The sequence below is a fragment of the Engystomops pustulosus genome, chromosome 9 (assembly GCF_040894005.1).
Source record: "Engystomops pustulosus chromosome 9, aEngPut4.maternal, whole genome shotgun sequence".
Classification (NCBI taxonomy): Eukaryota; Metazoa; Chordata; class Amphibia; order Anura; family Leptodactylidae; genus Engystomops; species Engystomops pustulosus.
Genome location: NC_092419.1, coordinates 7,697,301 through 7,719,682, shown reverse-complemented (window position 1 = coordinate 7,719,682; position 22,382 = coordinate 7,697,301). Strand labels below are relative to the sequence as shown.

Genomic DNA, 22,382 nt, shown 5'->3' with positions numbered 1-22,382 from the left:
ATCCACAGTATATAGGTAACCAGCACCATGCATCCTCCCAGTATATAGGTAGCCAGCACAATGCATCCCCCTAAATTATAGGTAGCCAGCACACCACATTCCCCCTTCTCCACCAGTATATAGGTATCCAGCACAATGCATCCCCCCCAGTATATAGGTAGCCAGCACAATGCATCCCCCTAAATTATAGGTAGCCAGCACACCACATTCCCCCTTCTCCACCAGTATATAGGTATCCAGCACAATGCATCCCCCCCAGTATATAGGTAGCCAGCACAATGCATCCCCCTAAATTATAGGTAGCTAGCACACCGCATTCCCCCTTCCCCACCAGTATATAGGCATCCAGCACACTGCAACCCCCCCAGTATATAGGTAGCCAGCACCCTGCATCCCCCAGTATATAGGTAGCCAGCACCTTGCATCCTCCAGTATATAGGTAGCCAGCACAATGCATCCCCCTAAATTATAGGTAGCCAGCACACCACATTCCCCCTTCTCCACCAGTATATAGGTATCCAGCACAATGCATCCCCCCCAGGATATAGGCATCCAGCACACTGTATTCCCCCAGTATATAGGTAGCTAACACACTGCATCCCCCCAGTATATAGGTAGCCAACACACTGCATCCCCCCAGTATATAGGTAACCAGCACACTGCATTCCCCAAGTATATAGGTAGCCAGCACACTGTATCCCCTTGTATTCAGCCAGCACGCTGCACCCCCTAAATTTAGCCAGCACGCTGCATCCCCCCAGTATATAGGTAGCCAGCACACTGCATCCCCCCAGTATATAGGTAGCCACCACACGCTAGCCACCCTCCACCCCCTAGTATATAGGAAGCCAGCACGCTGCATCCCCCCAGTATATAGGTAGCCAGCACACTGCATCCCCCCAGTATATTGGTAGCCAGCACACTGCATTCCCCAAGTATATAGGTAGCCAGCACACTGCATCCTCCAGTATTTAGCCAGCACACTGTAGCCACACTCCTCCCCTAGTATATAGGTAGATAGCACACTGAATCCCCCCAGTATGTAGGTAGCCAGCACACTGCATCCCCCCAGTATGTAGGCAGCCAGTACAATGCATCCCCCCAGTATATAGGTAGCCAGCACACTGTAGCCACACTCCACCCCTATTATATAGGTAGATAAGCACACTGCAACCTCACCTCCACTGCAACCCACCCACACACATTACAAAAACAAGAGGTAAAGTGACCAACCCCTTTAATGAACTTGATTCACCTGACAACATTAACCTTCTGGAAATCTGATCCAAACGTCAAGCAAAGGTCTTGCTTCATAGCTGATATCTACAGGATTTGAGAGCCAACAATGTGAAACGAGTTTAATTTGAGTTCATGCAAGTTTTTCACTTATTGGAGACGTGTAACGTGTTATTGGAAGAGCAGATCAGCCAACAAGAGCAAAATATGATCTGCAGATTTACAATATTTGGCCAGAACATGGAAGGTTCTTTTTTAGTGTTGGTAAATGCAAACTAATTTGGGAGACATCAAAGCAGCGTCATAGTCTCCAGCCACCGGCTCATAGAGCCGGCAGAAGAGGAACATGGCAGAAACACAGCAGATAGATTCCCTTCAGGATAAAGGGATGGATTTGGAGGATAGGGATTTGCGATTCTTTCAGGTTTCCCAAATATTTCCTTTTTGCGCCAAATTTTTGGCGCACGTGATCGGATTGTGGCGCATCTGCGCCGACTTGCATGCAACAGAAATCGGGGGGCGTACCGTCTGACAACCCAACGGATTCGGACACACCGTGGAATTTAAAAACAAAATTGTGTCGCAAAATCAAGCTCTCACATGCACCGGGAAGAAGAAGGTGAACTCCGGCAGACCTCGGCGCAGCAGCGACACATGCAGGAAATTGGACGCAGGATCTTACTGAATCGCAACAGACCCGAATCCTCATTGGACAATGCACCGCGGGATCGCAACAGGACCAGGTAAGTAAATCTGCCCAATTGGGGGTCATTTACTAAGGGCCCGATTCGCATTTTCCCGACGTGTCACCCGAATATTTCTGATTTGCGCCGATTTCCCTTCAATTGCCCTGGGATTTTGGCGCACACGATTGGATTGTGGCGCATCGGCGCTGGCACGTACGCGACGGAAATCGGGGGGCGTGGCCAAACGAAAACCCGACGGATTCGGAAAAACCGACGCAAAAAACAGTGTCGCTTACACACGCGCTTACCTGCATCCAGTGGAGGACGGTGAACTTCAGTGCATTCCGGGCAACTTCAGCGCAGCAGCGACACCTGGTGGACGTCGGAGGAACTGCCTTAGTGAATCCCGGCCGGACCCGAATCCACCACAGAGAACGCGCCGCTGGATCGCGAATGGACCGGGTAAGTAAATCTGCCCCATTGAGTCAGTAAAAAAAATGGTTGGGAACCTGCCCACTCCATTTATTGTGAATTTTTTGGATGAGAAAATGGTAAGGGAAATAGTTACGATATTCACTCGGTAATAATAGACCCAGATCTCTCACATAATACATAGAAAAAGAGATCGACCTTCGTAAATCAGATGACCTTATGGTAGATGACTATTACTTACCTCCCCGTCTCGTCCCAGTGTGTTTCAAGCTTCATTTCTTATAACTTTGCATGGCCGCATTTCTGTAAAAAACAAGTTTATAAGATACACAAATTAGGCTGTGGTGCTCTGCAGAAAACCCCCGTCAGGCTGCACCGTAATATAATTTATGCCGTGCCAGACGCGTACTAAGAGCCGGCAAGATTGGAAAAGAGAAGACGATGACATCACCGTCTCTCAGAACGCAGCTGCCTTTAACTTACACTGCAGCCTGATGGGACTTTAATGCAGAGTGTCCCCATTAATAAAATGTCCAGCAGAGTGCCCATTTAATAAAACGTCCAGCAGAGTGCCCCCATTAATAAAACGTTCAAGCAGAGTGCCACATTAATAAAACATCCAGCAGAGTGCCCCATTAATAAAATGTCCAGCAGAGTGCCCCCATTAATAAAACGTCCAGCAGAGTGCCCCCATTAATAAAATGTCCAGCAGAGTGCCCCCATTAATAAAATGTCCAGCAGAGTGCCGCCATTAATAAAATGTCCAGCAGAGTGCCCCATTAATAAAATGTCCAGCAGAGTGCCCCCATTAATAAAATGTCCAACAGAGTGCCCCCATTAGTAAAATCTCCAGCAGAATACCCCCATTAATAAAATGTCCAGCAGAGTGCTCTCATTAATAAAACATCCAGCAGAGTGCCCCATTAATAAAACATCCAGCAGAGTGCCCCATTAATAAAACGTCCAGCAGAGTGCCACATTAATAAAACGTCCAGCAGAGTGCCCTCATTAATAAAATGTCCAACAGAATGCCCCCATTAATAAAATGTTCAGCAGAGTGCCCCCATTAATAAAACATCCAGCAGAGTGCCCCATTAATAAAATGTTCAAGCAGAGTGCCCCCATTAATAAAATGTCCAGCAGAGTGCCCCCATTAATAAAACGTCCAACAGAATACCCCCATTAATAAAATGTCCAGCAGAGTGCCCCCATTGATAAAATGTCCAGCAGAGTGTCCACATTAATAAAATGTCCAGCAGAGTGCCCCCATTAATAAAATGTCCAGCAGAGTGCCCCCATTAATAAAATGTCCAGCAGAGTGCCCCCATTAATAAAATATCCAGCAGAGTGCCCCATTAATAAAATGTCTACCTCTGGTTTCTTCTCCCCACAGCATGTCTTCAGGTCCCCGGCTGGGATGGTAGATGCGCTTCAATGCGATTTTCCACCAGATAAACTATGCCGCCAACAGGTGGCGACACAGCCGTGCCAAAGTTTCTGTGCCGGGAGATTGCATAAACGTGTAGTTGCAAAAAGAATGGGAGATTGCAAAAAGGTGCCGCAGGGATAAGAGGAGGCCAGGACCAGCGCCTGAGGGTGAGAACTTTTTCATATACCCGGGTATAGGTCGAGTGAAAAAAATTGTGCTGAAAGTATCGGCTTATACTTGAGAACATACGGCAATTCTCTTGCGTATATGATGATTTCTCCAGCAAAACTGAGGATTGTTTGGAAAGAAAAACAGAAGTTTTTGTCTTGTTGTTTGTTTCTTTTGTTGTTTTTTGAGAATTCTCCTCGGCACTGAATTTGGTTTGCTCCCGGATGGATTTGCAGCATCTACAGAGTTGTTATAATGCGCGATGTGTGGGGGAGGAAGTCATCAGGATGAAAATGTATTTTTCTTAAAAAGATTTCGATGTGCTTTGGGGGGGTTAGAGGGTCTGCATTATTGCTTTGTTTTTGCTTCTGTTTGCTCCCATCTTCTTAAGAACGGCAGAGATGTTATCATGGAACATGAGAGGTATTAAATATTGTTCAATTGTTTAATATATATGTAGTAGCATGGACACTTTGGAATAGAAAGGACTTTATATTTGTTTCAACTTTGGAGTGCGGCCAATCTTTACTTTTTGTATGTTACCCGCACACATTGGGGCTCATTTACTTACCCGGTCCAGTCCAGGGGGGAAATCTAGGAGGAATCATGAAAAATGTCAAAATACTGTGGCTTGAGGGTTTATTATATGTTTACTTTGGACTTTTTTTTTTCCTTTTTGCTTAAGATTTACTTACCCGGTCCATTCACGATCCAGCGGCGCGTTCTCTGTGGTGGATTCGGGTCCGACCAGGATTCACTAATGCAGTTCCTCCGATGTCCACCAGGTGTCGCTGCTGCGCTGAAGAGCATCGGAATGCACTGGAGTTCACCGAGCCATCCTGGATGAAGGTAAGCGACACTATTTTTTTTAAATGCGGCGGTTTTTCCGAATCCGTCCGTTTTTTTTACGGCCAGTCCCCAATTTCTGTTGCGTGCATGCCGGCACCGATGCGCCACAATTCGATCCCGTGCGCCGGAAAAATCCTGGGGCAATACATGGAAAATCGGCGCAAAACGGAAAAATTCCAGTAACCCGCCGCAAAAACGAGAATCGGGCCCTTAGCAAATGACCCCCAATAGGTTTGTTCTTAAGTTGAATTTGTATGTAAGTCTAAACTGTATATTTTATAATGGTAGTTCCAGACAAATGTTTTTTGTAGCAGTAACAATTGGAGTTTCAAAATTTTTGGAGGTAATTGGACCAAGGATTATCAATAAAGCTTCATTACAGACACTTTACATCTGATCATTGTAACCTGGGACTAATTGTAGCGGGGTCAGTTTTAATGTGACAAAGTCCAGAGACACAGACAGGCTTGACGGCAGAAATGCGGTTTCCTTGCGGCTTTTATTGGCAGCCAAAACAATGCAGCTTTACAGGCAAGTAAAATAAAACAAAGCGGGGAAACAAAAACGGGCTCGTCTGAGCACTACCTGTACATCGGTAAGTCCCTCTCTAGCAAAACAGCGTAATCACAGCGGCTAGTGACACACGGCTGGCTATAGCCTTCCAGAGCAATGTCTCTCACACAGAGCTCCAGCCCAGGATGCAGCTCTGGGTTATAAACCCCATCTCCCAGCTGCACTTGGTAATTAGGGCTGTGCAGTCTCTGGTCAGTGCATTAACCCTTTACCCCAGGTATGGAAGTAACCTGAAAGGAATATATACACCATCTATTACCTTTCCAGCCGCTGTCCTACATACCCTCCCCCTCTGCTCAGACCTGTGGGGAGGAGCACTTTGTGCCCCTAGAGAGTGGACACGGGACAAGGCATCAGCATTACCTTGCTTAGACCCTGGGCGGTGTTCCACATAGAACTTATAGTCCTGCAAGGCTGAAAACCACCGGGTTACCCTGGCATTTTTCCCTTTATTCTGAGCAATCCATTTTAAGGGAGAATGATCCGTCACCAACCTGAACTGTCTCCCTAGTAGGTAATATCTTAGGGACTCAATGGCCCACTTAACCCAAGACATTCCCTCTCTATGATGGCATCATTCTTTTCTGCAGAAGATAATTTCCTACTCACAACAGGATGTTCTTCTCCATTGACTATCTGTGAGAGGACAGCTCCCAAGCCGACATTAGAGGCATCTGCCTGGACCACAAATTCTTCTCTGAAATTTGGTGCTATCAACACTGGCCTTTTGCACAACATCTCCTTTAACTGTTGGAACGCTTTGTCTGCTTTCTCATCCCACTTGATCAAAGCAGATTTTGACCCTTTGGTAAGGTCTGTGAGGGGTGCTGCAATTGTGGCAAAGTTTGGCACAAACCTTCTATAATACCCGGCTATTCCTAAAAAAAAGCCTTTACCTGCTTTTTTGAAACAGGTTTAGGCTAATTTCTTATAGCCTCAACCTTATCCATTTGGGGCTTAATGACACCTCGCCCAATGGTGTATCCCAAATATCTGGCTTCCTCCAGGGCTATGGCACATTTTTTTGGGTTAGCTGTCAAGCCCGCCTCTCGAATTGAGTTTAACACCCCTTGGACCTTTTTTAAATGTGACTCCCAGTCTGGGCTAAAAATAACCACATCGTCCAAATATGCAGACGCATACTCCTTGTGAGGCTGTTAAATAAGGTCCATCAATCTTTGAAATGTAGCCGGCGCACCATGCAGGCCAAAGGGGAGAACTACATATTGGAAATGACCATCAGGCGTGGAAAATGCTATTTTCTCCTTCGCCGCTTCAGTAAGTGGCACTTGCCAATAGCCTTTGGTCAGATCCAAAGTAGTAATATATCTTGCCAGGTCTAATCTTTCAATCAGTTCGTCTACTCGTGGCATAGGGTAGGCGTCAAATTTTGAAACTTCATTTAACTGTTTAAAGTCATTGCAGAACCTAAGACTGCCATCAGATTTGGGAATTAGAACTATGGGGCTTGACCAACCACTGTTAGACTTCTCTATAACCCCCAGAGACAACATTTTTCCCACCTCCTCCGAAATAGTCTGTGTTTGAGCCTCTGCTACCCTATAAGATCTCAACCGTACCTTTTGTCCTGGCTCTGTCACTATGTCGTGCTGTATGACATTGGTCCACCCTGGCAGGTCAGAAAAATCTCTCTATTTCTCTGTAGGAACTCCTTGACCTCCTGTAGTTCATGACTAGGTGAATCTCTAGGCCAACTTCCAGCAGTCAGCACCTCTCTGTCTTTCCAAGGCTTAAGCAAGTTCACATGGTAAATTTGGAGTGGCTTTCTTTTCCCTGGTTGATGCACCCTATAGTTTACCTCACTTAGTGTTTCCCGAATCTCATAGGGGCCTTGCCACTTTGCCAAAAATTTGCTTTCAACTGTCGGCAAAAGCACTAACACACGATCACCGCTTTGAAAGGACTTGACTTTTGCAGATTTATTGTACACCCTAGCTTGAGCTTCTTGAGCCTGCAACATGTGCTCTTTCACAATGGGCATTATGGCGGCCATCCTTTCCTGCATTTCACTCACATGTTCAATAAGGCTACGGTGTGGTATGCAAAACAAGCCAGAAATATCTCCGACCACCACTGTGTTCGATTGCTGAAATTAGATTTTCATTGATGTGTTTGGTTTATGCCCAAAAATGCGTTATTATACTAAATCTCTGCTTTAACCTTCCAAACAAGCCAAACTCTGTTCTGAACTTGAACATTTAACATACTAACTGAGGCCCTTGAAGTCTTAGATGTAGCATTAGTTTTTTGTGTGGTTCTTGGCGTGAATTGGCTGGAAAGTCTACTCCTGAGAAGATTTGCAACTCAATACTTCCCACTTGTGAATAATCTTTCTCACTGTATTTTGATGGATTTCAAATAGATGAGCAGAAAATATTTCTTCTCTAAGATTATTTCTGATGTGTCTCGGGTTGCAGGTGCCCCCGTGTGGCTCCGTGCCAGCTTAAGCCTCACTTACCTCTCCGTGCTCCAGCAACGTCTCCCGAGGCTCGGGGTGCATGTCCCCACCTCATAGGGCACAAGCCGGCTCTGTGAGATTTAAAGGCCCAGGGAGCCGCTAATTGCCGCTGACCAGCCGCTGACCTATTAAATAGCCGGCCTCTTCCTGTGACCCCTCTTCCAGATCTTTGTGCCTCATAGCCTTAGCGAAAGTGTTCCTGTTGTGATTCCTGTGGATTTTCCGTTGTGACCTTATGCTGCATTCCTGACCTTCGATTCCTTGCTGACCTCCTGCCTGACCTTGAATCTTATCCAGCCTGCCGATTCTGGACCTTGCCTTTGCCACCACCGCTGGTGGTATGCTGCCGCAGCAATTCTGTCCGCTTTGCGGCGGGCTCTGGTGAAAAGCGGCTGCCATTTAGACTCCGCTCCCAGGTGTCGGCTTGCATCATCGCTAAGGTTGGTACACTGGGTCCACTATCCCTGACACTTAGTAATGCATCAGACCAGTGAACCCCTAAAACTGTAAGGTCACACTCTAAATTCCTATAGAAGCAGTAACGGATGTACTTCATTTCACACGCTGCTCCTGCATTTTACCCCAGTTTCTGATACATAACTATTGTTAGTGTTTTTATAGCTTTTCTTTATCTCGGTTGTAGTTACCTTACTGTCAGATCATCCAGGGACAAGACGTGTTATTTATTCCGTCCTTATAAAAGTGTAGAAAAAGGGTGGACTTTCCTATCCTCGTGACTGTCCGTTCCTGGTTAGTTTCTCAATCTCTGCCGTGCATTTGGCTCCAACACTAAGAACTAAGTCCATGTATCAGATAAATATCAAATGTGCCAAATACAACCCCCTGGGGGAACCTATTTATAAAGAGTTAATACCCTAGTGCTACAGTCTGACGAGGAGGAAGTTGTTACAATGGAGATCATCGGAGCTTCTACCTTGTTACTAATCGTGTGCATAGTCTTCATTGTCCTCAGTATAACACAAGCCCAGAAAGGGAAGAGCAAAGGGAAACTACCACCAGGTCCAACACCGCTGCCCATCCTGGGGAACCTTCATCAACTCAACGGCAAAGAAGTCCACAAGTCGCTCATTAAGGTAAGTCTAGATATTTCCAGACTGGTCCTCAGGGAGCCACAAGGTCTCTGCCCAATTTGATGCAAGTAAATAATGTCTCATCCTTGGACGCTTTCCTTGAAGCTTTCAGTTACCAAGTTTTGGTAAAGTAAAATTTAGCTTTAGTTTTTTAATATAAAGTAAGGAAACTGTTTTTACTCCCCGTTTGTTTAGTTTTGGGAAGGTTTGGTGTCAGGAACACATTAAAGAAAATCTTTCATCAAAATCCATCCTGATAAACCAAGGACATTACTTATAGATCCAGGCACCGGGACTGTGGGTATCTTCTTAATATTTGTTATCCATGGTCTCCTTCCGTCTAAAATCAACTTTGAGGATTATGCTAATGAGCCTGAAGGGCTGTGGTAGTTTTTCACGGAGCCCCTCAGTGATGTCTTTTCACAGGCTGTTCTGCTCATTGTAACTTTGTCACTTTGGCACTGAAAGGCTGTAGAAACACCCACTAGAGCCCTTCAGGCTCTTTAACAGAATTTTTTAAAAGCTTATTTTAGAAGGAAGGAGACCATGAAAAACAAATATAAAAGGATTACCACAGTCACTGTGCCTAGATCTATGAGTAATGTCTCTGGTTTATCATCTGAGACAAACTGCAAAATCTACAATATACCGGTACTACAATACAATTGATTTGCAATATATTGTTTAATGATCAGACCTCTCAGGGTTCATGTACCCTAGGGGGCTGAAATAATGGTTAAAAAATAACGTAAAAAAATATGAAAAAAATGTAAATTAAAATTGAAAACCATACAACTTATGTCATCATAATATGGCACAACGGTGTATTTTTGCCAATTCCACCACCTTTAGAATATTTTTCCTGTGTCGCAGTAAATGGCTGTAAAGCTGCCAAAGGGTTCCGCCCCTGCACTCATCCCCCGATGCAGCTTACTTACCGTTGCCTTCTCCAGCCATGTTCCATCAAACCCCTGTTGCGTACTCCCTCCTCTGTCGGGCATGCTTAATCCTCCAGGTCCCTTAGGGTGCACAGGGTGTCCCTCTCCCCTTCTTAATGGAACAGGGAATGTACCACCATTTATATTCCAACCTATCAGTGTGCACGTGTAGCCATATAGTCCAGCATGCCCTGCTTCCCTTCACCTGAGCAAAGCTTCCTAGTTTGTTAGTCCTGCATTATGGTGCTTGTTTCTGTTGACTTCCTGTGTGTGACCCCCGGCTTGTTCTCAGACTCCTTTCCGGTTGTGTGCCCCTTGGTATTCGACCCCGGCTTGCATCTTGAACCTTTGCTACCAGCCATGACGCTGGGCCTGTTTTCTGATTCTGCTAGTACGCCGCCGGTCTCTACTTCTGACATTGACCATTTACTTGCCTGACCCATTGGTACCATGCACCGGTGTCGCTGTGCCCGCTGGGCCAGCTGCTCTCTGCACTAGGACCACCACAAGAGGTAGCGGCCTTGTAACCCCTCCACAGCAAAGTCCAGATCCCTCTTAAAGTGTAAATACCGGAGAGGTTTAGGGATAACCCTAAGTCAAATCAGTAGGATAACACAGTAGTGGGGGTCATTTACTAAGGGCCCGATTCGCGTTTTCCCGACGTGTTACCCGAATATTTCCGATTTGCGCCGATTTCCCCTGAATTGCCCCGGGATTTTGGCGCACCCGATCGGTTTGTGGCGCATCGGCGCTGGCATGCACGCGACGGAAATCGGGGGTGTGGCCGAATGAAAACCCGACGGATTCGGAAAGACCACCGCATTTAAAAAAAAAAAATCTGGCGCGGAGCTTGCGCTTACCTTCACTCAGCCCGGCCCGGTGAACTCCAGTGCGTTCCGATCCTTTTCAGCGCAGCAGCGCCACCTGGTGGACGGCAGAGGAACTACCTTAATGAATCCCGGCCGGACCCGAATCCAGCGCAGAGAACGCGCCGCTGGATCGCGAATGGACCGGGTAAGTAAATCTGCCCCAGTGGGTCCACTACCCAATACTTGTTACAATTTCACAGAATATAAAATGGTGCCGCTAGAAAATAAAATTTGTCTCGGATATAAGAAGCCAACATATAGCTTTGTAATCGAAAAAATCCAAAAGTTATGTCTTCTGGAAGTAAAGCAGTTAAAAAAGGGAAACACAAAAAAATTTAAAAACTTAGGTTTAAAGGGGTTAAACCTTATAAAAATTAATTCATATTAACAGTCTATTGACTACAGAGGATTTATAAGCAGCATAACACATGTTGGACTATCTGCAGTATTTTCTAATTTTAAAGACATTGGGGCAGATTTACTTACCCGGTCCATTCGTGATCCAGCGGCGCGTTCTCTGCGGTGGATTCGGGTCCAGCCGGGATACATTGAGGCAGTTCCTCCGACGTCCACCAGGTAGCGCTTCTGCGCTGAAGAGCACCAGAACGCACTCCAGTTCACAGGCCTATTCCTAGTGAAGGTAAGTGCAAGCTCCGCGACACATTTTTTTAAAAAAATGCGGCGGTTTTTCCGAATCCGTCGGGTTTTCGTTCGGCCACGCCGGGGCAATTCAAGGGAAATTGGCGCAAATCGGAAATATTTGGATAACACGTCGGGAAAACGCGAATCGGCCCTTAGTAAATGACCCCCAATGAGGCTTATTTACTATGGGTCTGCGGATCGCATTTCCATCGGACTGTTCATGGTATTTGGGATTTGCGCTGCTGTGACAGGTATTTAACTGGGGATTGTGTCGCACACAATCGGATTTTGGCGCAGCTGCGCTGCTTTCAAGCAACAGGAATCGGGGCGGTGGGCCGTCAGACGATCCAACTGATTTGGACTGAGCTCGGGAATTAAGATTAAAATTGTGTCGCAACCAATGCACTTACATGCACCAGGAAGAAGAAGGTGAACTTTGTCGGACCTGGACAGGGAGGAGACACATGCAGGATATCGGGCGCATGATGTTTGTGAATCGTGGCACAGGGCATTGTCGTCGGACAACGCACTTTCGGGAACTCCTCCGGACGGGTAAGTAAATGTTCCCCATTGGGGCTGAAATATCATTCCTTGAGTGCCAATTTTGGCCAATGAAGGCAAAACAGAAATTACGACTCTTTTTGCCATTTCCAGGGATACCTAGGCGGTCAAATTTACTACAACCTGCACCAAAAACCTTCTTCAGGTTAGATTTGAAATCCGGGACCTGGTGTAGATTTCACATCTGGTCCTGTGCCAGAATCTCTAAGAGGTTGACACCTCTTAGTAATTTTGGTAGGTCGTGCACCAAGTACATCGATTACTAAGCCTGGCACACAAAGCCCCAATCATAATACATCGGTCCCATAACTTTCAATATTTTGAAAATTTCTTTGTTACTATTGTGTACGATTATCAGTAAAATAAAAATGAGTTCACCCGATTGAGAGATAATAAACATTTCTGTAAGGCTCCTTGCACCAACAGTCGGAGGTCTCACGTGTTTGAGTATAAGAAGCGCACAGGCATGGACAAGATTCGGTAACGTTGGCATGTGTTTAGCTCTAATCAGAAAGCCTGAGGAAAAGCCACAATTACAGGAATAAATGTGTAGAATCAAATTTGAATCCAGTTCTGTTGTTGGATCTTAGGTATAAGAGCATGGAAGAGTATAAAATCACAGGGAAGTAAGAGGTCTACTTATAGAGACTTACAGCCATTGATGCTCCACTGGGGGATTCTGGGAAAAATGCAAATACATTTCCAGGATTGTCTTTTACTACCTTGTAAGGCAGTCCCCTTACCATCATGCATGACTTCCAGGAAGCCTAATGACATAATGCAGGATAAATGCCAAACCAGTACAGGCGGTCCCCTACTTAAGAACACCCAACTTACAGACAACCCCTAGTTACAAACGGATCTCTGGATGTTGGCAATTTAATATACTTTAGCCCTAGGCTACAATAAACAGTTATAAACATTATCAAAGGCGTCTGCAATGAAACTTTATTGTTAATCCTGGTTCTTATGACAATCCAACATTTATTAATCCAATTGTCACAGAAACCAAAAACATTTGTCTATGGTTACAATTATAAAACATACAGTTCCAACTTACATACAAATTCAACTTAAGGACAAACCTACAGAACCGATCTTGTACGTAACCCGGGGACTGCCTGTATATCTATTCGAAAAGGAACAGATTCCCAACTATTGACAGCATTAGGCGTCCTAAAAGTCATTCTTGATGAAAAGGGGGTTGCCTTGCATGGAAGCTAAGAGGCAATGTTTTTATTATCCTACCCTGGAAAAGATATTTGCATCGCATTGTTCTGACCAGTTTTTCTTGTCTGACCTAGCTGAGTGAAAAATATGGACCGGTATATACTCTTCATATGGGCATGGATCCTGTCGTGGTGTTGTGCAGTTACGATGCAGTGAAGGAGGCGCTCATTGACAACGCGGAGGTCTTCAGTGGCAGAGGGTATATGCCCTTTATGGACAAGTTTAATTCTGGAGGACATGGTAAGGACCAAGACCGAATTTTGATTAAAATGTGTATCGATCTTGACAATCCATTAACCCCATAGGAGAGGTATAAGTCTTCGTAGACCATGTGGCTTCTGATGCTCCGTAATTTACCTAATTAATTTTATTTGGAGCCAAAACTTCCACAATTGACTATTGGAAAATGTCTTTCCGAATAGTTTAGATGAAATCCTTCATAATAATCTTTCATATTTTCTTAGGCGTGATAGGCAGTAATGGGGAGCGCTGGAAACAGCTACGCCGATTTTCTTTGATGACATTAAGGAACTTCGGGATGGGTAAAAGAAGCATCGAACAGAGAATCCAAGAAGAGGCCCAGTTCCTTGTGGAAGAATTTCAAAAGAGCAAAGGTAAGAACTACATAAAATCACACCTTATCTACAATCCAGGCTTCAGTGCTATTATCTGTCCGTAAAATATTCTCCCCCCATTCAGATTTCTCCCCTGCTGGTCCACCTTGTGTGGATGTCAGGGATCATGTCCAATCACCTCCTGGACAAGGATTCTGACATCTCATAGAAGAGTTTCCTGTCATTTACCAGTGCTGGCTATGAAGCATATTTAGAGCTTGCATCAATCTTACCTTTAGTATTGCTTGACCCGTTGCCCGTTTTCTGACTATTCATTTTGCCTAGAGAATCTGTACTGCGTTGTTCTCTTGGTTTTGATCTCTATTGATGGAATGCATTTCTATCTTTGTATTGTCCAGTCTTTATCTCAGTATTTGTATATTGGTGCAAGAAGGGAACATCCACCAGTTGCCACCTAACATTAAAGGTGTTTTCCCACGAAGGAAAGTTATCCCCTGCAGATCGCGAAAACTCGCCCCCCTCGTCTCCCCATCAGACGGCCGTGCATTAATCCGACGGCCCCCTTGTTTTCACGTTCTATGAGGATCTTTGGTGGAAAAACCCCTTTAATGTTAGGTGGCAACTGGTTGATGTTCCCTTCTTGCACCAATGTACAAATACTGAGACAAAGACTGGACAATACATAGATAGAAATGAATTCCATAAATAGAGATCAAAACCAAGAGAACAACGCAGTACAGATTTTACAGGCAAAACTGTTGGGGTAGGGATTTAAGACATCCTCTTTTAGTGTGCGTTGACCGTGTGTTTCTAATCAATAAGCATGTGTGCACATCATAAGAAATAATTCAGACAACATTTGCTGATTTAAGTCTCACTCATGCCCCGGGCAGTTTGGCACTGCGCAAGCTTTATTTGGATCCACAAGTCTATATAGAAATTAGGAGAGAAGTAGAAGGGGGGCGGAGAATTCCCAGCTCATGTAGTCTCTTGATTGGAGAACTTCCATGACGTCAGGATAATGCATTTTTGAAATTCTTAATCTTTGATTGTTTTGGTAATGATCATGATGCCAGCGCCATCTTAACATGAAGTCTCTGTTACAATGCTTTTAGGAAAGTAAGAAAAGTTTACCTTAACAAAATGAATAGTCAGAAAACAGGCAAGGGGTCAAGGAATACTGAAGGTGAGATTGACGCAATCAATCTTCTAACTTTTGTTCGTGGGAAGACCCCTTTAATGGGTTCTACACTGAGCACACAATGGATGGAATGGAGCTTTCCTATAACAAATACTACACTATACATTGTTTGAAGAAGAAACAAGGATTGTATATCTACACTCTTCCTACCTTGGACCACCCAGCAACAAAAAAAAAGAACACTTCCGTAAAGAAAAAAAGTTCTTCCATTACAGGTCAGCAATTGGATCCAACCTTCTATCTCTCCAAAGCGGTTTCCAATGTCATTTGTTCGGTGGTATTTGGAAAAAGATTCAAGTATGAGGACAAGGAATTTCTGACGCTTCTGGATTTACTACATAAAATCTTTATAGGATTTAGCTCAGCTTGGGGACAGGTAATGGAAGATTTGTTTTGGTTCTAGAAACGTGCTCATTGTCTACATATTCTGACTTTACTAAATCAATTATTTTCAGATATACAATATCTATCCTAATGTTATGCAAAAGATTCCGGGACCTCATCACAAATTGTTTGCTGCCGGTGAAGTCATCAAGGAATTTATTTCCAAGCGTGTAAAAATGCATAGGGAAACTCTGGATCCCAATGATCCCCGGGATTTTATTGACTGCTTTATAATGAGGATGCAACAGGTAGGTTGGTTCTAAATGCTGTACTTTATATAGAAGAATAAGTATAATTATGTTCTAAACAGTCAATTACTTAGTAAAACTGAAGCTGAAAAGGACTTGGGGGTAATGGTGGAGGGTAAACCTCATTACAATGTACAAATACCTGAACGGACAGTACAAGGATCTCTCAAAGATCTTTTCATACCTAAGCCTATGACCAGGACAAGGGGGCATCATCTACACATAGAGGAGAGGAGGTTCTACCATCACCATAGACAGGGGGCATCCTCTACACCTAGAGGAGAGGTGGTTCTACCATCACCATAGACAGGGGCATCCTCTACACCTAGAGGAGAGGAGGTTCTACCATCACCACAGACAGGGGTATCCTCTACACCTAGAGGAGAGGAGGTTCTACCATCACCGTAGAAAGGGGCATCCTCTACACCTAGAGGAGAGGAGGTTCTACCATCACCATAGACAGGGGACATCCTCTACACCTAGAGGAGAGGAGGTTCTACCATCACCATAGACAGAGGGCATCCTCTACAACTAGAGGAGAGGTGGTTCTTCCATCACCATAGACAGGGACATCCTCTACACCTAGAGGACGGGAGGTTCTATCATCACCATAGACAGGGGGCATCCTCTACTCCTAGAGGAGAGGAGGTTCTATCATCACCATAGACAGGAGGCATCCTCTACACCTAGAGGAAAGGAGGTTCTACCATCACCATAGACAGGGGGCATCCTCTACATCTAGGGGAGAGGTGGTTCTACCATCACCATAGACACCAGGTATCCTATACATGTAGAGGAGAGGAGGTTCTACCATCACCATAGACAGGGGGACATCCTCTACGCCTAGAGGAGAGGAGGTTCTATCATCACCATAGACAGGGGACATCCTCTACACCTAGAGTAGAGGAGGTTCTACCATCACCATAGACAGGGGCATCCTCTACACCTAGAGGAGAGGAGGTACTACCATCACCACAGACAGGGGGCATCCTCTAAACCTAGAGGAGAGGAGGTTCTACCATCACCATAGACAGGGGACATCCTCTACACCTAGAGGAGAGGAGGTTCTACCATCACCATAGACAGGGGCATCCTCTACACCTAGAGGAGAGGAGGTACTACCATCACCACAGACAGGGGGCATCCTCTAAACCTAGAGGAGAGGAGGTTCTACCATCACCATAGACAGGGGACATCCTCTACACCTAGAGGAGAGGAGGTTCTACCATCACCATAGACAGGGGGCATCCTCTACACCTAGAGGAGAGGAGGTTCTACCATCCCCATAGACAGATGGCATCCTCTACACCTAGAGGGGAGGAGGTTCTACCATCACCATAGACAGGGGGAATTCTCTACACCTAGAGGAGAGGAGGTTCTACCATCACCATAGACAGGGGCATTATCTTCACCTAGAGGATAGGAGGTTCTACCATCACCATAGACAGGGGGTATCCTCTACACCTAGAGGAGAGGAGGTTCTACCATCACCATAGACAGGGGGCATCCTCTACATCTAGCGGAGAGGTGGTTCTACCATCACCATAGACACCAGGTATCCTATACATGTAGAAGAGAGGAGGTTCTACCATCACCATAGACAGGGGGACATCCTCTACGCCTAGAGGAGAGGAGGTTCTACCATCACCATAGACAGGGGGCATCCTCTACACCTATAGGAGAGGGGATTCTACCATCACCATAGACAGAAGCATCCTCTACACCTAGAGGAGAGGAGGTACTACCATCACCACAGACAGGGGGCATCCTCTACACCTAGAGGAGAGGAGGTTCTACCATCACCATAGACAGGGGACATCCTCTACACTTAGAGGAGAGGAGGTTCTACCATCACCATAGATAGGCGGCATCCTCTACACCTAGAGGAGAGGAGGTTCTACCATCACCATAGACAGACGGCATCCTCTACACCTAGAGGGGAGGAGGTTCTACCATCACCATAGACAGGGGGAATTCTCTACACCTAGAGGAAAGGAGGTTCTACCATCACCATAGACAGGGGCATTATCTTCACCTAGAGGATAGGAGGTTCTACCTTCACCATAGACAGGGGCATTATCTTCACCTAGAGGATAGGAGGTTCTACCTTCACCATAGACAGGGGGTATCCTCTACACCTAGAGGAGAGGAGGTTCTACCATCACCATAGACAGGGGGCATCCTCTACATCTAGGGGAGAGGTGGTTCTACCATCACCATAGACACCAGGTATCCTATACATGTAGAGGAGAGGAGGTTCTACCATCACCATAGACAGGGGGACATCCTCTACGCCTAGAGGAGAGGAGGTTCTATCATCACCATAGACAGGGGGCATCCTCTACACCTAGAAGAGAGGAGGTTCTACCATCACCATAGACAGGGGGCATCCTCTACACCTAGAGGAGAGGAGGTTCTACCATCACCATAGACAGGGGGCATCCTCTACACCTATAGGAGAGGGGATTCTACCATCACCATAGACAGGGGCATCCTCTACACCTAGAGGAGAGGAGGTACTACCATCACCACAGACAGGGGGCATCCTCTACACCTAGAGGAGAGGAGGTTCTACCATCACCATAGACAGGGGACATCCTCTACACTTAGAGGAGAGGAGGTTCTACCATCACCATAGATAGGCGGCATCCTCTACACCTAGAGGAGAGGAGGTTCTACCATCACCATAGACAGACGGCATCCTCTACATCTAGAGGGGAGGAAGTTCTACCATCACCATAGACAGGGGGAATTCTCTACACCTAGAGGAGAGGAGGTTCTACCATCACCATAGACAGGGGCATTATCTTCACCTAGAGGATAGGAGGTTCTACCATCACCATAGACAGGGGGTATCCTCTACACCTAGAGGAGAGGAGGTTCTACCATCACCATAGACAGGGGCATTATCTTCACCTAGAGGAGAGGAGGTTCTACCATCACCATAGAAAGGGGGCATCCTCTACACCTAGAGGAGAGGAGTTTCTACCATCACCATAGACAGGGGCATCCTCTACACCTAAGGGAGAGGTGGTTCTACCATCACCATAGACACGAGGTATCCTATACATGTAGAGGAGAGGAGGTTCTACCATCACCATAGACAGGGGGCATCTTTTACATGCAAAGTAGAGGAGGCTGCAGGAGGTTTTTTTGGCGTACTCTATGTACATGTTCAAGAGACCCCTGGATGACTTTCTCGAAAAAACATTTGTTTAATTTTTTAAGGTTGACTAGATGGACTTGCGTCTTTTTCCAGCCTTATATACTATGATACTATGATACCATGAATGTTGGAGGGGCACGTGCCTCAAGAATTTGGTGTGGGTGGAAGCAACTAGTGTGTTTGCCCTAAACAGTACAGGAAATAAAATATTTGTGCCAAACAATGAATGATTTGGAAACCATTTACATACCAAGAGCTGATGTCAAGAGAAACTTAAAATATTATTTTACGTCATGGAGCTAATCTTATTTCACTAGGAAAAAGATATATCTACGACTGAGTTTCATGAGGAAGCAATGGTCAATACCATACTTGATTTGTTTGGGGCTGGGACGGAAACAGTAAGCTCAACCCTAAGATACGGAATGCTGATTCTACTCAAGCATCCAGATGTTGAAGGTTAGTACTGGTGTTTGAAATCAGAATTTACAGAGCCCCCAGGGTCTTAGTGTAATTCTATCTGAATATTACTTTGAAGCAAATCAATCAGCACATCCAGGAGTCCTCGGTGCCCCAATTTGTTGCGTTATTGCTTTGGGAAGTCATTGCGAAAGTTGCCATGTAGTCCTTACCAATGATAGATGCAAAAAAAATGTTTCAGAAATGTAACAATGTAACAATCCCTAATTAGGTGCCAATGTACTAATATACCTAAAGTTATGAAAAAAATCATATTTTTCCTCTTTCTATGTCCGACACAAAAATAGCAGTGGAAGTCATGTAACTCCAAAATGTTTAGCGTTTAACTCCTGTACAGGAAGTATAGACTTTTCAATCTCAATAAGTTCTGATGTAGATGAAAGATGACCAAGATAGCTGATGAGATACGAAAGCATAGTACCAAAGTAGCCCTCAGAGACATAGTCAGTAAACTATTCAAGGTCAGGGAAGACGATCACAATCTAGACAACTAGGAGAGGCAGAGAGGCAAGAATTTAGGCGTCTTAGGCCAAAACAACCAGATGGCTTTACAAGCAGGGCATAAAGAAGACAGAGGGATACCAATAACCAAAACAGTAACGTGCTAAGAAACATGTTTAGATTTCCAACGAATCTTTCTTCTGAAGTTCCTTGGATATAAAATATTGATAGAAAAGCTTTTAGAAGTAGCGTTGACTTTTTCTAAACTCAATCATCTTCCATCTCTTCAGAACGTATCCATCAAGAGATCGACAAAGTCATTGGAAGGGACAGGGCTCCGTGTATAGAAGATCGATCTCATATGCCGTATACAGATGCAGCTATCCATGAAATTCAAAGATTTATTGACATTGTACCATTGGGAGTCCCCCACAAAGTAACCCAGGACCTGACGTTTAGAGATTATTTTATTCCAAAGGTAAAACTGTGCCGTCCTATCCTGAAATTATTTGGCAATATAAAGTACTGGCATAATACTATCAGTAACCACTCAATGAACACCAAGGGTATGGCCCAAGATTTAGTGATATCCCCTTATAAAAAGTGTTTGTACCCCATTAACAAACCACACACACCCCCTTAGGCTTCCATGAACAATTGCAGTACTGCCAGGAGTAAAAGAGATAAGTTTTCTGATGTTTTCTGATTTCCAGGGCACGACCATATATACAGTACTCAGTTCTGTGCTACGAGATCCAAAGCAGTTTAAATGTCCAGATCAGTTCAATCCGGGACATTTTCTGGATGATAAAGGCAAGTTCAGGCGGAATGATGGATACATGCCGTTCTCTTCAGGTAAGAGCGTAATAAGACACCTCCAAGCTAGGGGGCAGTACTTAGTATGTCTCATTTCAGTAAGCCAGACAAAGGGGCACATTTCCTAAGGGCCTTGCGCCAGTTTTCTATCTGACTTTGCATGTTCTTTCTTGTGCAAACTGCTTGCACAGGTATTTAAGAAATGTCCGCGCTATATATGTGTTGCATGCAACCCTTTTGTGTCTCGGCTGCAATACTCATCATGCAACACAAATTTCTGTTCTCCGGGCGTTCCAGTGCTCAGTCGGACAGTGGCAGTGCGGGGGGCACCCGTTCTTCATGAATCATGAACCTGCACACTACACAGTACTAACTGCACTCTTAGTAAATGCGCCCCATAGACTGTCCCTGTGGAGCCGGGCACACCCTTTTGGAGCACTACATGTACAAAATGTCTAAAAACTGTCTTAAATCCTTAAAGGGGTTTTCCCACGAAGACAAGTTAAGCCTAATCCACGGGATAGGGCCAAACTTGCTGATCAGTGGGGGGTCTCTGTGCTAAGACCCCCGCGGATCGCGAAAATGAGGGGTCCGACGGACGCTCCTCAGACCGCGTATGACCGTTCTGCTCCATTAATCTGTATTGAGCTGACGGAAATTGGCAATGCGTTCATCGATCTCCGTCAGCCCCATAGACATTAATAAGAAGGGTCATACATGGCCGTCTGCTCCATTAGTCTGATGAGCGACGAGGGGTCGGTCATACCAACAGTGGCCTCTGTAGGAACAGGGATATTGGGCAGTAAGATCATGGTCACAGCCAGGATCCATGAGCGGATGCAGTTATCATATGAAATTTTATACGATAAAAGGGGAAAGACCTGGCTAAAAGAAGATGAGTCTTCATGGTGAATGTGTTCATGACGTAGATTGTTACATCAACTACAGCCTTTTGTTGTGTCCTGCAGGTAAACGGATCTGTGCCGGGGAAGGTCTTGCTCGAATGGAGCTCTTCTTGTTCCTTACAACAATATTACAGAACTTCACCCTTCGGTCACCTGTGGACAGAGAGGAAATAGACTTGACACCTTCAATGAGTGGATTTGGAAATCTGCCCCCTAATTATGAACTGGCCTTCATCCCGCGCTAAATTGTTCTAAACCTTTTTATGTCAGTAATTGTATTTTTACATCTAGAATGAAATATTTCAGGCCTAAAAAGCTAAAAGTCAGTGGCCGTCAATTGCTATGGTGACTTTCAATTTATAAAACTGTAAATTTTTGTATAAAAAAATAATTTAAAATGTTATATCATGATTTATGTTTATAATAAAATATTGTTGGGGAGATGTATCTGGCGTTATGGACACCTGGTTCTTTAAGGTTTATGCTTCTTGATGAATTATGAACATATCCTGCACCAAAAACACAAATTTATGTTGAGCTAAAATTTATTCCACGATTGGCATAAAATATAAAACACACCCCATAATGCACCTCACACCATCTGTCCTGACAGTTAGCTCCTCATAGGACAAGGGGGAAGGGGATAGGATTGGAAAGAGGAGACACTCGAGAAATTCTAGAGGCTTCTACTACTAAAAGGAACTTGTAACCTTTCATCGCTCTGCTGAGCACTTCCATGTGGATTGAGAAAGGTATTTATGAGGAATGTGATCCTTTAGTTTTGGGAAAATATGGAAAGTTTTCCAGGATGGGATAAGAAAAACCCCGCCTCTTTTAGCTCCTTGTAAGGCAGCTCCCTTGACATTAAGCATGACCTACAAGAAGCCTAATGACATGATGCGGGATTAAAACCAAACCAGTATATCTATTCCAGAAGGAATGGGCTCCCAACTGTTTCGACCTGGTTGGGTCTCCTAAGTACA

The 22,382-nt window shown here is 45.0% G+C and overlaps 1 protein-coding gene across 1 annotated transcript; it reads left to right on the top strand.

Annotated features, from left to right (window-relative positions):
* The first annotated feature begins 8,726 nt into the window (after positions 1–8,726).
* On the top strand, positions 8,727–21,846 carry LOC140077668 (cytochrome P450 2G1-like). Its single transcript, XM_072125008.1, has 9 exons — positions 8,727–8,946; positions 13,258–13,423; positions 13,648–13,797; positions 15,175–15,335; positions 15,415–15,591; positions 19,075–19,216; positions 19,969–20,156; positions 20,392–20,533; positions 21,463–21,846. The coding sequence occupies exons 1-9, from the start codon at positions 8,764–8,766 to the stop codon at positions 21,642–21,644; spliced, it is 1,491 nt and encodes a 496-aa protein (XP_071981109.1). The 5' UTR covers positions 8,727–8,763; the 3' UTR covers positions 21,645–21,846.
* The last annotated feature ends 536 nt before the right edge of the window (positions 21,847–22,382 follow it).

Excerpts from the sequence above, each read along its gene's own strand:
- LOC140077668 (XM_072125008.1), top strand. The coding sequence starts at position 8,764 with ATGGAGATCATCGGAGCTTCTACCTTGTTACTAATCGTGTGCATAGTC. Across the intron at positions 13,798-15,174 it reads AGAATTTCAAAAGAGCAAAG|GTCAGCAATTGGATCCAACC; the intron begins GTAAGAACTACA and ends CTTCCATTACAG. Across the intron at positions 20,157-20,391 it reads GAGATTATTTTATTCCAAAG|GGCACGACCATATATACAGT; the intron begins GTAAAACTGTGC and ends TCTGATTTCCAG.